This window comes from Penicillium solitum, assembly GCF_028829755.1.
Source record: "Penicillium solitum strain IBT 25940 chromosome Unknown utg000005l_segment0_segment0, whole genome shotgun sequence".
Taxonomy (NCBI): domain Eukaryota; kingdom Fungi; phylum Ascomycota; class Eurotiomycetes; order Eurotiales; family Aspergillaceae; genus Penicillium; species Penicillium solitum.
Genome location: NW_027072125.1, coordinates 1,599,939 through 1,620,934, shown reverse-complemented (window position 1 = coordinate 1,620,934; position 20,996 = coordinate 1,599,939). Strand labels below are relative to the sequence as shown.

At 49.7% G+C, this 20,996-nt stretch overlaps 8 protein-coding genes across 8 annotated transcripts; 4 read left to right on the top strand and 4 right to left on the bottom strand.

The window, feature by feature from the left end:
• Window positions 1-1,438: 1,438 nt before the first annotated feature.
• On the top strand, window positions 1,439-2,342 carry N7455_008233 (uncharacterized protein; the record flags this gene model as incomplete). The annotated part of the gene is made up of 2 exons (XM_040959087.2): window positions 1,439-2,033; window positions 2,113-2,342. The coding sequence occupies 2 exons, from the start codon at window positions 1,439-1,441 to the stop codon at window positions 2,277-2,279; spliced, it is 762 nt and encodes a 253-aa protein (XP_040810409.2). The 3' UTR covers window positions 2,280-2,342.
• Window positions 2,343-2,910: 568 nt separating this feature from the next.
• On the bottom strand, window positions 2,911-6,101 carry chsA (uncharacterized protein; the record flags this gene model as incomplete). The annotated part of the gene is made up of 6 exons (XM_040959169.2): window positions 2,911-2,925; window positions 2,986-3,486; window positions 3,537-3,938; window positions 3,994-5,616; window positions 5,687-5,868; window positions 6,077-6,101. The coding sequence occupies 6 exons, from the start codon at window positions 6,099-6,101 to the stop codon at window positions 2,911-2,913; spliced, it is 2,748 nt and encodes a 915-aa protein (XP_040810447.2).
• Window positions 6,102-7,263: 1,162 nt separating this feature from the next.
• On the top strand, window positions 7,264-7,931 carry ltpA (tyrosine protein phosphatase LTP1; the record flags this gene model as incomplete). Its single annotated transcript, XM_040959142.2, has 2 exons — window positions 7,264-7,324; window positions 7,378-7,931. 2 exons carry the CDS (start codon window positions 7,264-7,266, stop codon window positions 7,929-7,931), a joined length of 615 nt encoding a protein of 204 aa, XP_040810401.1.
• A 257-nt stretch (window positions 7,932-8,188) lies between these two features.
• N7455_008230 (demethoxyubiquinone hydroxylase family protein) lies at window positions 8,189-8,932 on the bottom strand (the record flags this gene model as incomplete). The annotated part of the gene is made up of 1 exon (XM_040959073.2): window positions 8,189-8,932. One exon carries the CDS (start codon window positions 8,930-8,932, stop codon window positions 8,189-8,191), a length of 744 nt encoding a protein of 247 aa, XP_040810469.2.
• Window positions 8,933-9,377: 445 nt separating this feature from the next.
• On the top strand, window positions 9,378-11,382 carry N7455_008229 (RNA polymerase-associated protein; the record flags this gene model as incomplete). The annotated part of the gene is made up of 4 exons (XM_040959074.2): window positions 9,378-9,586; window positions 9,647-10,395; window positions 10,446-10,585; window positions 10,645-11,382. The coding sequence occupies 4 exons, from the start codon at window positions 9,378-9,380 to the stop codon at window positions 11,380-11,382; spliced, it is 1,836 nt and encodes a 611-aa protein (XP_040810384.2).
• Window positions 11,383-12,068: 686 nt separating this feature from the next.
• Window positions 12,069-16,079, top strand: N7455_008228 (uncharacterized protein; the record flags this gene model as incomplete). Its single annotated transcript, XM_040959136.2, has 2 exons — window positions 12,069-14,959; window positions 15,011-16,079. 2 exons carry the CDS (start codon window positions 12,069-12,071, stop codon window positions 16,077-16,079), a joined length of 3,960 nt encoding a protein of 1,319 aa, XP_040810414.2.
• A 544-nt stretch (window positions 16,080-16,623) lies between these two features.
• Window positions 16,624-17,769, bottom strand: N7455_008227 (3-hydroxyacyl-CoA dehydrogenase family protein; the record flags this gene model as incomplete). Its single annotated transcript, XM_040959132.2, has 6 exons — window positions 16,624-16,915; window positions 16,972-17,098; window positions 17,157-17,177; window positions 17,230-17,395; window positions 17,451-17,636; window positions 17,692-17,769. 6 exons carry the CDS (start codon window positions 17,767-17,769, stop codon window positions 16,624-16,626), a joined length of 870 nt encoding a protein of 289 aa, XP_040810411.2.
• A 940-nt stretch (window positions 17,770-18,709) lies between these two features.
• N7455_008226 (uncharacterized protein) lies at window positions 18,710-19,690 on the bottom strand (the record flags this gene model as incomplete). The annotated part of the gene is made up of 1 exon (XM_040959084.2): window positions 18,710-19,690. The coding sequence occupies one exon, from the start codon at window positions 19,688-19,690 to the stop codon at window positions 18,710-18,712; it is 981 nt and encodes a 326-aa protein (XP_040810393.2).
• Window positions 19,691-20,996: the final 1,306 nt, after the last annotated feature.

Sequence of the window (20,996 nt, the reverse complement as noted above, 5' to 3'; positions counted from 1 at the left end):
ATAAACTATACATATATACATTACTAGAAATCACTTTATTATACGCATTTCAAGTTCACTATACCCAGTATCAACTGTAACCTTAAAGCTACTACGTTATATCCTGCAACCAAGTTCTTTTACACCCCTAACAATGGCAGTAATCGTATCACTACCAGGCTGTCACCCTAGAAGCGGGTGATTGCCAGTCGCTTTCCAGTCTGTGATGTCTGTTCGGACTTCATTGCCAATTTCCTTGTAGTATGTGGCTTGGATGATGCAGTTGCTATTGTTGCTATGTCGCAAAGAGATCTAGTTTTAAGATAGCTAAAGTAAACTGGTTGTTCATTAGGGGTTTCGGCTTAATTATAGCTTTAATGTGACAATAATGGACGAGGAATTGACATAACCTGTCTCTAGTTCATATGCCATTATCAAGTAGGTATCGAGGTCCCTTCCCGATTCAGAAGTTATGATCTTTGCTCCCAACATATAAATACCCCCTTCTCTTACTTCTCCTCCTTCCCTCTTTCTCTCTCCCTCTCCCAAGTTGTATTACTTTACATGGACTTCGACACCAGACTCACCTGGACCGACGGAGGAGGATAATTGGCGGGGGGCATTCGACAGCAAACTCACCTGTGACGAGCGGCACTGAAGGGGGACGGGCAGCGGGCTGCCACGGTTCAAGATGCCAGTGAGGATACATAAAGAGGAGGAATATCTGTTACTGGTGAGAGAAGTAGAGGGTATGCTGCACGGGCGACCGTTTGAGCACATCAGGGTAGGAAGCACACCAGTACTCTTTTCTCGGACACAGTGGGCGCTCGTCTTCTCAAGCCTCGGCGTTCGCTTAAGCAACAGTTAAAAGGGAACTGATCTCCTGGTGCTGTGGACTCTGGTGAAGTGGGTTCGAGGAAGAAGGCGGGTGGTGGGTTATTTTCTTTTTGCTCTGTGATGAATCGGTCTTGATGATGTTTCACATTCATCGGACGTGGCGACACCCTCTGTGGCGGCCGGGCAAGCTTGATCGGAGGCTCGCAATTTGACCTACTGAGAGCAAACTCTTGTAACTTGATTCTTTTCTTGTGTGGTATCCTTGTGGGCCTGTGGGTTGTGGGCAATTGACTAGTGAATCCGTCTATTTGTTTCAAGGACAATCGAACTCGACCAGCAAGTGGGCTTGACTTGTTCGTAAAATATATAACACATGGAACACTACTTGACTAATCATTCTCTTGCCCCAAGACCTCGAAATACTTGATCTGTCAATCAAATAAAGCCTTTCAACCGTTGGATCCATTTTATAGATTCGAGGATCGTCCGAACTAACCTTATCTGTCTTATCATTAACGCACGGACCAACGGCCCATCGGCTGCACCAACGTCAGGGCCGCCGTAACACCGTGCAACGAACCAACCAATCGTCCGACAGCCTCCCAGGTCCCAAAATACCAACATGGATCCCGATACCGGCATCCCCGCTGAACCCGAACCCTCCGTCTTCAGCTACGTTCTCTCCTTCCTACTCGTCGGTGTCGCATGGGGCTTCACAACCCCCTTTATCCGCCGCGCAGCAGCAGACTTCAACGCCCGACAAGAGAAGCAAGCAAACGAATCAAACTCCCGAGGCCGCTCACAAGAATCGCCAGAAACCGGATTCACGGATGAGGGCGAGGGACAGGAATTGCTCTCTCGGGAGGAAGAAGACCGTGACTCCGGTGACGAGGAAGGTGTGCGGAGACGGAGTACGAGTAGCAATGATGTGAACCGGAAACCGAAGACTGCGGATGCAGACACGGGACTGGATGGTGGAATTGCTGGACAGAGTGCTACTACGGAAAACAGGGAAGGTGGCGCAGATGAGGACCAGGATGATATACCCACGCCGGCGTGGAGACGTGGGGCACCTGTGAAGCAGTCGTGGCTGCGGACGAAGATTGTTACTATTTTCTGGACGGTTGTTAATCTGCTTCGCACGCCTGCGTATGCTATTCCCTTGGTTATCAATCTCACGGGTAGTATTTGGTTCTTTTTGCTTGTTGGGAAACATGGTAAGTGCCATTCGTTGGGTTTCTTGGCTTTTGATGCTGTGGGTTTTAGGTTTGGAGTCGCTAACAAGTTGCTTTGTAGAACTCTCTTTGACTGTGCCGCTTGCAAACTCGAGTGCGTTCTTGTTTACTGTTCTTGGGGAGTGGTATGTTGAGCGCAAGGTGATTGCGAGGCAGACCTGGTTGGGCATGGGCTTGGTACTTGGAGGGATTGCGTTATGTGTGCATTCTAAGAACCAGGCTTCTTGAAGTTGATTCGATTTTGGATTAGGGAGTTGGTGCTGATTTATATGGTGTCAATATATTTGGTGCTAGACACTTAATGGAGCAATGTAGCTTGTTTGGAGCCTCCGAGGGAATTTCACAGCTGATAGAAATGGCACTACATTCACTCATTACTTGAAACTTCGCATATCCAACTCTGACTACACAGTTCCTGCCTGTGACGCCTCGGATTTCTCTACACACTACTTCTTTTCAATAAACACAAAGTTTGCGGAATAATCAATACTCCATATCTACAGATACAGTACACAAATTCCCAACCACATAAGAAACACAAAAATCATCAGCCCAGGTATACATATGCAAAGGCAAGCACATGCAAAGGATGCACACCGGATTGAACGATAAAAGACAAAAACCAGATAAATCACGATACCATGTCATTCCGCGTGTCACTAAGGACGAGAGGGATATCGCGGGCAAGTCATCAAACGTATTACATTTTCCATTTCCATTTTTCATTTGCGTACCAGACCGGGCCCGCCGTGGTATTGTAACCAAATCCAAATCCGGATAAAAATCAGGGGATATATGAAAACATAGCATTGCTGCTGGCGCAAAAGAACACAATCATCATGCTTAAAAGTACACTAAATCAAACGCCACGGAACTAGAGTGTGAATGTTAGTGGGCGGTCAACGAAAATAGTAGTGCAAGGAAGATAACTCACCATACGAACAACCAGGTACCACATTGCGCCTATGAACTTGAACATTGACAGACCAGCAACACTCCAGAGAACAACTTCCATGTAGATCATGGAGCGTTCAGTCTGCGCATCGTCATCAGATGTGTCCTCGAAGGTTTCCAAGCCGGCAGCACTCAGAACAACGGCACCAAGAGCAAAGTTGCAGAATACCCAGGCGAGTACGACGGCACTGCGGAATCCCTTGTAGTAGTCGGCTTGCTTCTCTTCCTCGGAAATAACCTGGATCTCCTTGGGGGGCTTCATGGCGAACTTGGCCAACTCCGACTCATACTGCGCGTTAAGGTCGCCATCGTCTTGCGGAATGTTGACGTCGACTTTACCGCCGGGCTTAAGGTGGGCAGAGGGCAGTTTCTCGGCCTTGTCGTCTCCCTTGGTACCCCATGTGATATCGTGGGTGTTGCAAAATGCGTAAATGTTGAGGACGTTGATGTAGGTTGGCGTGAGCAAGATGTATTGAATGAACTGGAGGATGTTAGAAGACTCATCAAAATTAGATTCACAGGATAACTTACACTGGTGAACATGTGCCATGGGTCCAGGAAGATGAACGAGGCGAGGAACCACATGACATAGGTCGATCCAAGGGAGACAATGATAGAAAAGAACGTCTTGTTGGTAAATAGTTCGCTGACCGTAAAGGTGTTTGAGGCCACCTCTGTTTGGATCGATTTCACCGTGACGAAAATGGCAGCGAATGCAAGATATATCATAATCACGATCCAGAAATAGACCATGGTCATATAGAACTTGTTGGATCCGCCGGGTCGATTACCAAGAGCTAAAACGAAGCACGTAACAAGAGTTGCCAGGTATAGCCATTCAAAGACAATACCTAGAACCTTACCAGCAGTACCCAGTAGATCATCTGAGCCCAAGTATGTTGTCAAGATGTGGAAAACCAAGAAGAAATTACCCTGCGCAAGGTGTTAGCATAGATAAAAAGATAATGGTCTAGGGGAGGGATCGTACAATTCCGAACCACGCGAAAATCATCGCAATTGTTTGATAGACGAACTCAACCATCAACATACACTTGCGAATCATGCTGTGGTCACTCCGGAAGATCTGGTAGAAATGGGCAATGGCGTAAACTGCAGCGAAGAAACTGCCATTCAGCCAACGACGACGCTGGAGAATGAACTCGGCCATCTGATCAGGCACATCGGTTTCACCAGTTGACGACTTAACGTACTGAAGGAGCCATCGGCACTTCCGCTTAGAGACAATCTCGAAACATAAGATTCGATCCTCGGCCAAGTACATGTTGGCTGTGAAGATACCGGCATTGGCACCGTGCATCTTCTCACCTAGGAAGTACCGCTCTAGTGGACCTTGGCCGTTCTTGTCGTTTTGGAGTGCGACGAACCGGTAGGCGGAGAACGCACCGGGCAGCACAGTAATGAAACCGAATGAAGACTCAAGCGGTTTATCGAGAATGTTGCTGAGCTTGTACTCGAAATTTTGACCAGCCACCAGCGGGTTCAGCAATTTCTTGCCGTGAGACAACATGACCTTGATCTCACCACATGCACCACCGCACATGGGCTCGACATCGAAGGCCTTCCAGAGGTGATAGATCGAGTCCTTGCCAGGTTTGGTACCCGCATCCAAGAGGACACAAATGTTGGGGTCCAAAACACGACCGAAGGCTTGGAAGAACCATCTATGAGAGTTGATTTTTTTCTGATTCTTTTCCTTCAAACAGAAGATCAGCTGCACAGGAGGACCAGATCGAGGCTTGAGATGCACTTGGGTGCCCTTCACCTCCAACCCAACTTGAGTAGTGTACTCGTAGATGTGCGCGGTAACGTCCTTTCCGTTGACTTGTTGCTTCGCAATGCCGTCCTGATAGACACCCAGACCTGCCAGCACAGCGCGCGTCCGAGGGTTGATCTTGGCACGACCATCGCTAATGATACAGACTACAATCTTCTTCCACGAATCCTTGCCCCACGTTTTGCTGCTTGTGCGCGAACACATGTAATCAATGTTCTTGAACACACCGGACATGGTGCGCGCAAAGAGGAAGTCATCTTCATTGTACATGGTCACGACGATGAAGAGTTCGGTGTTGCGAGGCTTTGCGAAAAGCTTCTGGCGGAGGGTAAATCGCTCTTCGAAGAAATCGGCAGGATCGCATGTCGCTGCCGAATATCGCATGTGCGTGAATTCATCGCGACCTGGTGGCTCTGCGTGGGGTACTTGGCTGAGTAGTCTCGGCGCAATGGGACAATCGAGGACGAGGTTGCCGTTGAAAAGTTGGACTTCTTTCACAGTCTTCCAACGGCGTATAGGCGCTGGGCTGGGAGTCGGGGCCGGTTCATCCTGGAACTCAGTATACGGGTTCGGCTCGAAGGGGTTTTCGCTCGGTTGCAGCATAGGCTGATCAACTTCAAAGGGAGTGTGTCCTCCCTCTGGGTACTGGCCTAGGTCATAATCATCATGTGGGGTATGTGTAGGCTGGTAGGGTTGGGTGTAGTAGGCGTCGTGATGGGCTTCGGGGTCGACCGCATACTCCTGGCCAGGATAAGGATGGTGTGCGTCATATGGGTCATGATGGCCATAAGAGTGATCAACATTCTCGACGGAGTACTATTTCCAAGGTAGATTGTCAGTATTCATTCCTACACAGCATATTTCGCTGTGGTCTCGTAATACTCACTGTGGGTTGTTCGGCCAAGCGATCACTGGATGGCATGGGAAGATGCGACTGGGGCCCATATGGGTTGTCCGAGAGCTGGTAGCCATGCTCCAGTGGTCGCCCGGGGGAAGGAGTGCGATTGCTGTATCCCGTAAGATGGGAGGGATTCAAGATGGGCGAGGTATGCTCGTCTCCGAACGGGTCTGGTCGTGACATGGTTAGTTTTGAGACGTCAAAGATTCTTTAATGAAAGCTTGAAAGGCAATAATTTGACGTCGCAATTTGTACTGAGACCATTGAATCAATGACCTGCACTGATTTGCGCAGTTTCAGAAAGATGGAGAATGCGTGGGTAATATGAAAAGAGTGAGAGGGAGGCGGGGGGTCCAATAAGGCGAGAGGAGTACGTACCGGCGCCCACACGATTGTAGGCCATAATGGAGGAGCCTTGGGATCAAGTTCAGATTATCCCGCCCCAAGTTTGTAGCAGGGGGTTGTTGGAGATTGCGCCAGGAGCGCCGAGTGGAATATTAAGCGTCAGCGGGAGAGATCACTAGTCCGATTTAACGGATCCGAATTCTCGGCGTCGTTTCAGATATGAAGGAGGATTGCAAGCGAAATTCGATCCAAGGAGAGGGTATATGGATTATGGATTGTCACACGATAGCGCCGAAGGTGAAGAAGAACAGCGATCAAAAAAAATGTGGAATAAAATCCGGGTTGCCCTCTTGTTTACGACGCCTGTCGATTCCTGGCAACGATATGGTGGATATGGGGACGAATCAAAAGTGTCCGTGCTGCTCCGCACTGCCTTGTGGAGATATCTTCACACGCTGATTAGGCCTGTTGTATAGAGATGCAGGGCACAGTCTCTAGATAAAAAAAAAAGAGAGCAAAATCTTCAGGTGCTTCGGAACAAAAGCTCCAATGATATTGCAGTAATCAAAGAGCCTTGGGAAGTCCTGAAACCTTTGAGCCACGGGTTGATGTTAAGAGGAGAAACTCCACTTGAAGTGGACGATCTTGTTACTGGGCCAACTGACTGGAACTCAGCCACATTAGGCTTGTCATATGTGGCTCATCCATTATCTCAGCCCTAACCAAGTCCACTGCCTCAGTGGGCAGCCAGTGGCAGTCAGTTCTATGGAGTACCATACTCATTTCCTGTTTCTTTTTTTAGCATCTGAGGTCATTGGGGGTCACTGTTCCTTTTCTTTTTCTTTTGAGTTAAAAAAAAAAACAGCTGCCTGTTCCTACTATGAATAGGTAATCTACCTCTAGCTTCAATATGCTAGGTTTGTGCCTTGTTCTGCACATCTTGTAGTTTTTGCTTTGTTCCTGCTTTCTTTTGGTGTACGACATATATGCAGCACGTACTCCGTACTGAGTAATGCAAGTGAAAACATCTCTCCAAGGCTGGTGGAGACCCCAACTTAGGGCCTATCGATAACCCCCCCCCCCCCGCCTTGCATCGTCAAACTCGAACCAGGTCGTTCCTTGTATACTATTGTCTATTACTATTGTGTCACTTACTTCCTAGCTCTGCATATCCTTAAAAAGAATCATAAAAAGATTCCTTTGATCCCCGCTACCCCACTATGGCTTCCAACTCGAACGCGCGCCCCGCCAAGGTGTTATTTGTCTGCCTGGGAAACATCTGTTCGTCATACTCGGTTTTTTCTCCGCCATTACGATATACTAATCCAGTTTAGGTCGTTCCCCCATGGCTGAAGGAGTGTTCCGCAACATGGCCGGGGCTCACCCCTCTGTCGGTGAGATCGACTCCGCCGGTACAGCCGCCTACCACAGCCTCGAGCCGCCCGACTCCCGCACCATGTCTACTTTGCGCCGCCACAAAATCACCGATTACGAGCATGCTGCCCGTAGAGTGACAAGGGAAGACTTCCTCACATTTGACTACGTGCTCGCTATGGACAAGTCGAATCTCCGCGACCTGCAGGATGTGCGCGATTCGGTCATTGCGACACTGCAGAGGAAGACCGACACCAAGCCAAGCTCGAGGAGTACGCGCTCGCACGTCGATGCTGCCATCGGTGCATACGGGGCTGATACGAAGGTTGCCGATGTGCGGTTGTTTGGTGATTTCGGCAAGGGTGGAAAACTGCACGATCGTGTTGGCAGCGGTGAGGTGGTTAAGGATCCTTACTATGGGGGTGCTAATGGCTTCGAGGAAGTGTACCAACAGGCTGTCCGATTCTCCCAAAACTTCATTGAATACTTGGAGCAAAACCCCATTGACTCTTGAGTGAACGGTGCTGGCCACACTACCGGGGGATAAAAGTCAGACACCAATGAACCTAAAGAAGGCGGTTATTTTATTGATACCCTGCGACGAGAAATAGATTAGATCGGGCACATAAATTGGAATTAGAATATACAATGTTGAATATAGCTAGCAATATCGAGATGAGTAGTCGGTATAGTACATAAGAGTCCTGGATGGCAGCAGGATATATAAATGGCGACGCAACCCCGGCACATGCGTCCCACGAAATTGTCGTATCAAAGCTTCTCGCTGATCTTGATAGCGGTCCTGCATCCAAGACGAATGACATCAACGAGCGGATCGTAGGGCTTCGCCTCCTTTGAGTCGTTGGCCACGGCATGGTCGAGATGTTCTAGTTCCTCGTCACGAATTCTCCGGAATGTGGCCAACATTTCTTTAAGCTCCTCATCTAGCTCCTCCCCCCGCCTTTCAGCATCTGCCTCCCAAGACAGAATCTCTCTTACTTGGTCGTTGTAGTGTGATCCAATTTCAGTCTCCACGGCTTCGGTGCACGCCATCGCAGCTTCGCGACCCAATGCCGCTGTCGACCAACCTAAAAATGTGGCAGCTACCTCCCATGCCGGATACATGGCGGTCGGACGGATCTGGTGCTTGGCGATGAGGTGATTGAAAGTCTTGAGGTGCCCGGCTTCCTGGTCGTACATGTGTTTCATCAAGGGTCGGAGGTGTGGGTATGAGCGGACGATCTGAGGTGTTTGCGCTTTGTAGATCAGCGTTGCGGCAAGCTCACCGGCCTGATTCACTCGCAGGGCGCTGTCCATGAATTCTCGCTGCTCTTTGCTAAGAACATATAGAGGTTTGGGGCCACCGGAGGTGCCGGTGGTGGTTGAAGCCTGCCGACATTGGCCATGGTGAGATGTTGACGGCGCGAGGAAATCGAGAAAAATAGGAGTTGTTGCAGGTGCAGAATAACGGCAATGCGACAAGGCGCACCTGCGCAGAATAGGTAAAGGCAACATCGAGAAATCAAATTGGACTACTAATGAAGCCAATTCCAGGGACGAAGCTCAAGAGGTCGCGTATTGGTCGCTTATACCGCCTTGGCGCTGCCGCGCGCTTACAATCGGCTTGGCATTGAACGTCATGAAGTTGACGGCTAAGGCCAACTTGCGACGACCATCTACCTGTTTTTTACGATACCCTCCATTACGTTCTCCCTTCGTCCCGTGTATAGAGTGTCTGTTGAACTTGGGACATTACTCCATCTGGAACAGACGTTTTGGACCACCTTTTGCAAGTCTTGCCAACTTCTCCATTTTTGGAACGACTCCTGGAAAGGAGGGAATAAGTCCACAGGAGTACGAATACTCCTATTGTTTTAGGGCTGTTGAATGCCTATTGATATATAGGCACTTTGTTCATTGAGTTCTATTGAGGGTATAAGTATATTGAGAGATATTCACAATGGCGGACGATTTGGATGCTGAGCTGCTCGCTCTGGCGGGTGACTCTGAGGAGGAAACTTCACCACCCCCCAAATCACCAGCGCACTCCGCTTCTTCACGCGACCAAGATCGAGATACCTCACCTGCAGCCATGGCTCGCAAAGGAACTGCCAAATCGGTGGGGCGCCGATCCCGCAAGCCTGCGAAAGATGAATCGGAGGGTGAAGTGTGAGCAGCGCCCCTCTATTTTGATAATTAAGAGCCGAACTGACCCGGCAATCTATACAGGTCTGACGATGGATCCCGTCACTCGCTTCAGTCTGCCCCAATGTCCGAGTCCGAGTCAGAGGCCGACAACTCCGACGACAACGACGAGGATCGCCCCATCTTCCCATATGACAAGTTATACTACTCGGCTCAGGACAAAAAGGACATCATGGCTATGCCTGAAATCCAGCGCGAGGAAACCCTGTCCGAACGTGCCCAGCAAGTCGATCGCCACAACCAGGATCTGGCTCTACGCCGCCTTCTAGCCTCTCGCTCGCGCGAGGAAGCACGGGCAGCTAAGAAAGCCAAGCGAAAGGCAGGCTCCGCCGGCTTGGATGATAATCAACGCAAGAGCTCGCGCCAGAAGACCACTCTTGGAGGCCGCAAAGTCGGAGAAACGTCCGGGGCCATCGAGGCTTACAAGCGCCAGCGTGAGCAGAAGGGCAAGCGGGATGAACTCCGTCGCCGAGACCCCACAAAATCGCGCCGCCGTTCGCGCTCCATGGGATCTGATGTTTCTGATGAAGATGCTGATGCCGAGAGTGATCTTGAATTGGATGACCGCGTTGGCCGTTCTGTTTCCATTCCCAAGGATGACCCGCCCGCCGAGCTTCGGGAAATCCGACGTGCTCAAGTTGGACGTAATAACTTTGCCAAAGTGTGCTTCTACCCCGGATTTGAGAACGCTATGATCGGCTGCTACGCTCGGCTGAGCATTGGCCCGCACCCCGAGAGTGGTCAGAATGAATATCGCCTGGGCCTGATTACTGGTAAGAACTTATACTGCCTCGCTTGTTTATGCATGCTGACCTTTCTCTAGGAATCTCCCAGGGCAAGCCATACGCCTTGGAGGGCGAAAACGGTCGCTCATTTGTCACCGATCAGTATGTCAAGTTGGCACACGGAAAGGCTGTCAGGGACTTCCCATTCGTCACTTTCTCCAATTCTCCACTTACGGAGGTTCGTTTCCCCCCCCCTCTAATATCTCAAATCTTGCAAGCCAACTAACAGACAACTAGGCCGAGTACCGCCGTTATGTTCAGACCCTCGCTGTTGAGGATTGCAAGCTGGCTACAAAGGGCAAAGTTGAGTCGAAAGTTGCCGATATCAACCGCCTCCTCAATCATACATTCACTCGGGAGGAGCTGAACGAGAAACTCCGTCGCCAGGGTACTTTCGACCAAAAGAAGAATGTGCTTAATCGTCTGGAACTTGAAAGAAATCTGGAATTCGCTAAAATGAACGGAAACATGGAGGAAGCCGAGAAGATTGAGGCAGAATTGCAGAAAATGGTTAATCCGACCTTGTCCTGGGGAACAAGCCTTGTCAAGAAAGAGGTCGACAGGGGTCCATCGGAAGCCGAACGAGTCCACCAGATCAACCTTCGAAACCAGAAGCTTAACATTGAGAACGGTCGTCGTGCTCAGCTCGAGGAGAGAAAGGCTGCTAAGAAGGCAGCCGAGGCCGTTGCCCGCGGAGAGGCTGCTCCAAATCCCTTTATGCGCGTCCGAACAGTGGCGAAAACTCACCACGATCTCAGCGGGGCAGCTAAATCCGCTGCTGCCGACGCCGCTTCTGTGGACGACCAGAAAAATACCCCCGATACCGCAAAATCCAACGGTAGTCCCGCACAGAAGGGAACTGCTGCCTCTCGCGTCACTCCAAAGAAGCCCAAGAATGGCTTCATGATCAGTTACCGCAACACCGATGATGAGAACATTGCGGCCCTCGATATGGACATTGACATCGAGATTTAATCTCAGTTAGAAATGCCGTTTTGTCCTGCGTTTCCGTTCGATGCCGTATGTTCGGCGAACCGATTTACTTGAGAAGTTTCATTGGTTCTGATTCCATGATTCCCCCGAACAATTCTAATTTCTTAAGGACCCGTGGCGGTGATTGGCTCAAAGCCTCGCCCGCATTGTGATTGTATCTTTTTTTTGCTTCTGTTTTTTTGTTACGCGATATTTGAGGAGTCCGTGGGTGATCTCGGCGTCTATTCACAAAATAGCATCCAGCTTTGTATTATGAGATTCCTGCGAAGAACAGCATGAGCAACACTCCCATCGTTGTTAACAGCGCAGCATTGATCTACCGAAAGAGGTGCTTCCACCAGAATCACACAAAAACCCCCTACAAAAAAATATTAAAATGAGAAAATATCACTTGCTATTACAATACTCATTTCCATAGTTGGCCGTAGCAATCATAAATCCAATTAACGCCCACTTGGGAGAGAAACTAGGCGATAAGATAAGGTCACGTGTGGGGCCTAGCAACGCGAGGAACGCGCATCGCGTTCAGACTATGCGCCCTTGAACCTGGCGTCCACTCCACCTTATTCCGGACCTTGGAAGTCTCAAAGCCCGCCCATAGGTACAATCGATATCACCATGGACATTATTTCCTAAAATCTACCATAATTCACCATAATATTCACGACATGTCCTCACCATCCACACCACGGTCGACGCGTTCCGCGTCGCCCACAGGTGATTCGCCGAACATTATTACGCCCGGCCAGAAGATCAAGGCCATGATGGCAGAATTCGACAGCGACTCGGAAGACGACACCCAAATTGCCAAATCAACAAATGCTGTCTCGAAGCTTGATCTAGGGCGTGATTCGGTGCCGGCTGCCGATACACGCGAGAATGGCCCATTGCACGACTCAGCAGACGATTCAGACAGCGCAGATGAGATTTTCCGACCAAAAGGCCGTATGGCTGCCCGTTTACAGGGTAATTCTAGACCGGCTGAACCTGAGAACGAAGATTCAGCATTTGCTCGCGTGTCAAAGGCGATCCGATTAGAAAAGAAACAGGACGAGATGCCCCAGCAGAAAGAATCACAACGCACACCCATCGGCGAATCTAGTGGTGATGATGATGATCTACCTATGGCCGGTCCGAGGAGAAAGCATAAATCCACAACCAACTCGCCCAGGGCCGACAACAGAACAAGCCAAAGCCCTCCCCGTTCTAGACCCGACTCTCCTCTCTTCGTATCCTCTCCAGGCGAACCGCATGACGACCCAGACACCCAAAATGAAGACACAGAAAATGCCACCGAGAACAAGCCCAAAGGAAACGCCCGTTTCCTGTCTCTTGTCGCTCAAAAGCGTAAGGAACGTGAGGAGCGAGAGAAAGCCGAAGCCGAAAAGAAGAAGGCCATCCGAAGAGTTCAGCTTGAGCAGTTTAGCTCACAGGTCCTCTCAGGTGAGGAGAGCGGTGCTGATGATCCTCGTTCTGCGAGCAAGCTCTCCCAGAAGGCTCGTCAGCCCCGGAAAGCCAGCAAGAAGGCACTGGATGAAATGAGGCAGGAGACTCAGCGAATGAGCCGTAACATGCAACTAGCTCACCAGGCCCAGACAAAGAAAAAAATTACCAAGGAAAGCCTCTTCGCCAAATTCAACTTCATGCAACCCGCTACCCCGGCCGAGCAGCTCGTGGCAAATTCATCGTCAGCAGTCGGATCACAAAATTCCTCTGACGGAGAACTACGCAACAAAACCAAAGATACTCCACATACTTCTCCAGTTCTCGGGAATTTGGACGCCACCAAGGCGACTGCTGATTCTGAGCATGCCCAAGTTCAAGCAGCTGGTGTGGATATGGATATGGATGCCGACGAAGAAGATTTACCTGCCCCGAAAGACCTCCTGGCGTCAAACCAGCATCCTGCATTGTCAAAGGGCCCTGCAGTCCAAGAGGTCCCAACTTCCGTACCTGAGCCCAAACAAGAGGGTGCCAAATTGAAGAGGGTTTCGCGCCCACTGACGCAACCACCTATCCGCGTGCTGCTTTCCAGGCAAGAGGTTGCCGCGCACCAGAAAGACTTGGACGATTCCGATAGCGATCTTGAGGTGGTGACGTCCCCTGGCAAGTGCCGTCGCATTGCAGCATTCGAAAACCTGCCTACTAGGCAGATGCATGAAGACCCCTCTATGACCAAACTCAAGGCATTGGCGTATCTGACATCTCCTACCCGAAAAACGGCTTCCATGAATTCCGCAGAGCTTTCCGCAAGTCTATTATGGCGGGCCCGACAGCAAGCGGCCAAGGAGCGCCGGGAGCGCATCGAAGAACTCAGGGCCAAGGGAGTGGTCATTGAAACAGCCGAGGAGCGTGCAGCGATGGAGGATGATATGGAAAATCTCGTCGACAAAGCACGCAAAGAGGCTGATGAAATCCGCCGACAGGAGAAAGCTGCTAGGAAGAAGGCTGGCGGCGACGATGACGAGGACGAAGATGATGACTACGAGCTTTCCGGTTCTGACCAGGAGGGTGATGGCAAAGGAGACGATGAAGACGATGAAGACGACCAGGAGGAAGAACATGAACGCGTGAATGGCGGCGGGAATCTCATCGAACAGGAGGCAGATGAAGAAGACGATTCCGCTGACGATGAGAGTGAGGCGGCTCCTTCAGATGCAGAGAACGAGATGCCTACCGCAAGACGGAAGCGACCAACTCGCGTGATTAGCGACGACGAAGACGAAGACCAACCACAACCACCTTCAACGCCTGTGAGAGCCCCGAGTTATGTCCCACAGTCCGCCGAACGACCCAACTTCCTCGGGATGGGAACACCGGGCGATGTGTCCTTAGGTCTTACCCAGGCATTTGCCTCCACATTGGATGGCAATGGTGCTGACACTCAAGTTGAATCTGCCACCATGCCATTCTCTCTTCCAGACCCTGGTCGACCTGTTCCTCAACTTCGAAAGGAGGAATCAGAGGTTCTTGTTCCAGACAGCCAGCCCCAGCCTCAGGACAACGAGTTTATGGAGGGCTACGCGCAGAGTGTGACCCGAGTCTCAGAGTCGCCTGCGCCATATGCCTTCTCGGAGTTTTCCCAATCCCAGCTGCCAGACCCAACCCAAGACGAGGGCTTTGTATTCTCACCATTCGATCCAGCAAAAAGATTTAGGGGTACCCCGCCCATGTCTACCGTCGACACGGTCCTTGTGGGTCAAACTCAGTCGCCCATTGCTGACCGCAAGCGCAAAATGTTGCGGCGCGGACGTGCGACTGAACTTTCTCAAGTCGACGAGAATGAGAATGAAGGTGACTTTGAAATCGACGCCAATGCCTTCAATGTCATGAAGAAGGATAAGGCCGCAAAGAAGAATCCTGCTCCGCAATACAACAAGAAAAACAGCAAGGCGAAAGACATTGTCGATGAGGCCGCCGAAGAGTCTGAGGACGAATACGCAGGCCTTGGAGGTCACAGTGATGAGAGTGACGGCGAAGAAAATGCCATTGATCGCCAGATGATCAATGACAACAGTGGCGAGGTGGTCGATGAGAAGCAACTTGCCGCACTCAATGCGTATGTTAAGAGTCTTACATGGCCAATGGAAAGATACTAACATTCTTCTAGGGTTCATGATCGCAACCGTGACGAGAAAGATGTCGCCAAGTTGATGAAAGATATCACCACTGGAGCCCTCCGTCGTCGCAAGAATGTGGATGATGACTTTGACCTCGACGACTCGGACGATGAGCACCTAGCACGCCGTCGTGAGAAGCAACGCGAGTTCGCTAAGATGCGCCGCGCTCTCCTGGCAGATGAGAAAATCGGCGAGATTGCTGAGAACCCCAAGAAGGCCGCATTCTTCAAGGCCGTCCAGGACCGTGAAGTTGATGATGACTTCAATATCGACTTCCTGGAGGAAGAAGAGGACGCCTCCCAAGGAGCAGCATCGCAGGACCCCGCTTCAGGAGAACAACCCAATGATGCGACGAGTGATGGTCAGAACCGCAAACGCCCTCTCGAACCATCAGCTGAAGATGCAACCAACCGTCCGGCGGCTCGCCTCCGTCGCACCCCCGCCAGTGCAATGTCAAAGAAACCAGCCACCATAGCAGAGATTCGTGAAACGTTGTCCTTCCTCACTGAAACTCCCGAATACGACTCCTTCCATGACGATGCTTCTCTCGATGATGCAGAACATGAGCAAGAAGATGAAGATACCCCCGGCGCGGACGAAGGCGATGACGATCAATCACAATCGGACACCACCTTCGCCAAACCCAGCCATCCACGCCGCACGCGCGGAGTAGTGGTCGACCGTCTTGCACTCCTCCGACAAGCATCCTCTAACTCCGCCACGGGCACCAACACTGCCTCTGCAAACTCCAAGCTTGCATTCCACAGTGGCAGCGGCGGAGAGGGTCCTATTGGATTCCGGCCTCCTCAACTTCTGCGTCGTGTTACAACTGGCTCTTCATCTTCCAGTAGCTCGAGCGCCTCCAACCGTGTCTCCAAAGCTGCCGCTTCGGGTCCCAAGAAGGGCGGTGCCGTCAACTCCTATACAGCTGCACGTGAGCGTGAGCGTGAGAAGGAACTCCGCATCAAGCAACGCAGCGGGGGATCTAACATTGCCAAGTTGCTGGGTAAGCATACTGGTGGTGGTTTGGGTGGCCTGGATAAGGGCCAATGGGACTGAATGGATGTCTCATGGAATTATTGATGTCTTGCTTTCTGCATGGGTGCGCAGCTGCTCGTTTTTTGTTATGGTATGATGGAATGGGATTGGTATCCCGGAGTTTTAAGGTCACATATGGCTTTCGAGCATTAGGCGCATTGTTCATGATTCACGCTACATATTCAATCAAACATTTAGATTGCACATTTCTCTACTGATCTTTCTTCGCGCCGGGGTTTGAGTAATTTCTGTGTTCTTCTTTTTGCTCCACAACGACGCAAAACACTAACGGCTAACGGGTCCGTGGAGTCCACATACAAAAACCAAAAAAAGATGTGCATCATCCGTGAATCGAACACGGGCCTCGTCGATGGCAACGACGAATTCTACCACTAGACCAATGATGCTGAAGGACCAGGCGAATTTGAGAGCTGATTCGCTGGTGATGTGAGGGAACTCGCTATTGAAGTAGAAGAGGGGAAAGCATGTAGAACTACACATGGTACGAAATGTGCCATGATATTCAAACAGAATGGATGTAAATCAACATGGACTATAGAAAGATTTATTTCTTTTGTTCTTCATAGTCGTAAAATCCTCGGCCGTTCTTGACACCCAGACTTCCACCCTGAATCATCTCCCGAAGGTATTCCCGCGGCTCTGTAGGAATACCACTCCGGGATTCGGCGTAGTGATTCTCAATGTCCAACACAACGTCCAGGCCGACAACATCCATCTGTTCACATGGGCCCTTGGGTGTCTTCAAGACGTCTTTGAAAATGGCATCGATTTCTTTGGGTGTGGCAACACCTTCGGACAATGTGAGAAGAGTCTCTCGCTTGATAGCAGCCCAGATTCTTGAAGACGGTTATAAACTTTATCGTGCAGTAATAGAGAGAGAAGAATAACTCACCTGTTGTATATGTAGCCGATAGAGTCTTGTTTGACGTGGAAAGGTGAGAATCCATGTTCTTTACATTGCTCCAAGACTAGATCAATCAGTTTAGGATCGCTATCCTTGTGGCCCATGATTTCAATTGCTGGATTCCAAGTTAGCAAATCGAAAAAGAAAATACTATAATTTGGATTAGGCATTACCGGATGTCTCTGGTGGCCAGTCTGATACCAATTATTAGCGAATTATTCCCTTAGGCATTGAATAGTCACCTACAGCAGTGCGCGCTCATGACTCTTTTGCTGTTTTTCAAACTCATACCCTCGATAATCTCAAAGATTCCATAGCTACTCGAGTTCGAAGCAATAATTGTGCGTTCAGGTGCAAGTTCATCAAGTTGGGTGATCAATTTTCGCTTGAGCTGCAAGTTCTCCGGCACACACTGGTTTCAAGTCATGTTAATCAACTGGTTCTATCGGTAAAGGGTCAAGTCATACCTCAACAACGAGCCATGCATCTTGCAGTGTAGATTGCAAAGAAGAGGGTTGGGAGGTCTCAATCTTCCCCCAATCTCCTTCATGGTCTGTAGCATCTGCACGAAGCTGTTCCACATATTTCAGACCATCCTGGAGTTGTTGCTCTTGAAAATCTACCAGGCGGACAGTGCCACCTCGGCTTGACCACTTTAATAAGTTAACACCAAGACAGATGTTCATGATCTTGGATATCAGTACTTACCATATGTGCAAGACGTCTACCTTGTGTACCAGCTCCAATGATTACAACAGAACCCTGCGGCTTTTGAATACCTTCCATCTTTAATATTAAAACAGAGTGCGTTCCGTTCCGCGTTGAGTTTCAGGACTATGATCAATTTCGAGACAATGCAGCAGGACCAATTCGTCAATTCCCCCGGGGAGGTTTCACAGCGAAGAGGACAGAGATCACAATATAAGTTCGGAGTTCAATGCGCAGTTCGGTCCCGCACCAGTAGCCGACGGATATGCGGGGTGTACAGCGGGACATGGCGGCACACTGAACGGGCATTTGATTGGTGTTGTATATATCCCGAGGCATTCAACATGGAACTAGCCATTTTCGGTTTGATCGTCGCATTGTAGAATGTCTTGGTAAAAATGAGTTAAATGAGTCTAATTAATCCCTGCTTTGAAGGAAATGCGAGTCCAAAAAAACGCTAAAATAATACAACGAAGAAGCTTTGTAGGAAATGAAAAAAGAAAGAAATAGACACTGTCGGTAGATGCGAACACACTGAACTATAAACCGGGTCGGTCATCTAGCCGAATAGACAAGAACAAGCGATAGGTCAGGGTCTCCGGTACCATCTGCAGATGCGTTATGCCCAGTGCAAATTTAGGGCGTGGTGTCGAGATTGCGCTCCGTGTGCTGGCGGAAAGGAAAGTCTCTCTATGCGGTAATTGCGCGGGAAAAGCTTTCAGAACCAAATAAAAAGCCGGTTGCTATCAAGGAAGCTCTAATGGTAGAGAAAAATGTGGTGTGTGGTCTGTTCCAGAGAGCGAAGCACGGTGCTGAAGTGCCCGAGGGTGATTAGCACAGACTCATGATCTCTCAAGGGGTTCGGATGTTGTCGTGTCAGTTTGAAACATGGAATAATCCGTTTCCCGAAGCCCAAGGAATTTCAAGGCTATCTTCTTGACTTGTGGTTCGATACAAATTGTCGGAGGTTGACTTTGATCAAGTTCAACTGTGCATCTGCCGTCTGTTGACAGTGCTTTTATGGGAAACGCTCCAATTTATCTGCTAACTTCAGGAGATCTGGGAGTGTCTTGTTCGCTTCAGGGTCATCGGTACCAAGACGATGTCGAATAAGAAAGTAGCTCTCCCAGCCTGCATCCCCTGCAGCCTTGAAATCCTTTTTATAATCATCCCCCACGTGCACAGAGATGAATTTGGTTCTACTGGTCAACCATGGGCGGGAAACCTTTAGGGCCTGCCGTCTCGCCACGTCAAATATCAAACGATGAGGTTTCTCTTGGCCGGCCTCATAACTCGTGATGACCATATCAATATCAAGTTCAAAGTTGCGATGTGTATGGTCTTTGTTGTGTTCACTGGCAGTATCTTGTTTGATACTTCGTTCCTCGAACCCTGGAAGATCCATACTCGATTTATCCTGGTCGGCGCGCATATCACCAACCGTCAACCCCAACGACTTCAGCACAGCGGGAACGCGGTCATCCGAATTGGATATCACCCCAACAACAATCCTATCAAATGACCACTTATGCTCGGACTTGAGTTTGCGCATTCGACGGAAGAAGGGTAGCACATCGTCATAGAGCGCGTACCCCTCGGCACCAGCAAACCGATCGAGTAGGGCTTCCACCATGGCATCAGGAACATGCTCTTCGGGGGTTTCAGGACGCGTCTCCCCATTCTCTGTGGACAAGACACGTCTGAAACTCCCCTTGATTACCTCCTCCCACCACTGTCTCGGTCCCCCATATTGGCCTCGGAGAACATCCGCGCGACCGTAATTTGGGTACTGTCGCATCTGCGCACGATATGTGTCCCGGAACGCTGTTTCGAGTTTATCCGGGGTGACGGTAGTGCGCGATAATCCGAATTGGTGCGCGGCCGCGGCATATTGCTCGGGGATGGGGAGACGCGGGTGGAAAAGGGTGCCGAACGCATCGAAGGTGAGGAGAAGAGTACGTGAAGATGCCGGTATAAGGCGGGTAGTTGGGGTCGACATTTCGTGCCTGGAGAGGAGTGGTTTCAGTTGATACAAGGGGTGTTGGAGATGTGTTGGAGATGTTGAGCTTCGCGCCCTACGCAACGGCCCCACTATTTTGTTGACTCCCCTCATCTTCCCCGTCTTTCCCATCTTCAAGATGGAATTTGTGAAACCCTCAATGTTTCAATGCTTGTCGCTGTCAATAGTAGTAACAATTACTCTTCTTTGAACTCTACCCATATTTTAGGACTGGTTATGCACTTGTTCGAGTCAAAACACAAGCAAAATGATCTCATCGCGCATGACATCAAGTTCTATATGTACTACACTTTTAGTGTATGTCTCCAACTAGATCTCTATTGATTGAATTGGGTTAGAAGCAAGCCTGTCAAGTTAATGAAATTAGTGAGGGGAGAAATGCCACAGTGAAGACGTACAGCGAGCAGAGCATCCATATAGCTGTTGAAGTTTAGAGATATATAAATAGCAAATGCCTTCGTTCCACTACGAACGTATTGGATTATATATTTTTATGGACACCCTGCACTCTTATTTTTAGGTTATATCTAATTTGATTATTCGGGATTCGAGCTACTTTACACTCCTACATCGTAATCATTAGCTCCACCGGATGATCCTAGTAATAGAGCCACTTATGACTACTTCGGTATTAATGCCTGCGTTGTGAGAATCACCCGATCATCTGTCACTTTGCCAGCATCCTACCTAGGTATGTCACAGGGCTTAGCCAAGCCTCACCCCGTAATATATGAAACGAAGAACGTGTTTCATAAAACCACAGGACTCCGAATATCCGGTGAAAGAAATTTATGGTTCGGTCTATCGTCGGCCCTACATCGCTGTATCGCTTTAAGGGCAGATTTGGTAGTCTCGCCCGATTCTGTGTGGGTCAACATGTCTAATAGCAGAATTTCGGTGCTCGAAAAATGATGATATGAGCTTGCCTCGATTTGGAACTTTTAGGGCCACCGAAGGCTGTTCTTCCAAGGGTACTTCTAGAAGATGATTATGCATTATTACTTGAAGTGGGTCCTGCAATGTGATTCTGCTTATGCCATGCTTGGTAAGGACCTCGGGACGTTGGGAGGGTTTTCATGATCTCCACTCTCCACTTGGCAAATGTTCCAGAACTTTATTCTATGAGTATCCAGGGTGCCTAGGTACATATGGAACGGTGGCTGAGAGACAAAGGACTTGAGAAACGCCTCTTCCGTAGAGTACACTGGAATACACGAATCAAACTTGAGGGAACATGTACCCCGTAAAGCTGCAGCTTGATTATATCTACGTCAGCGGCAGAGCC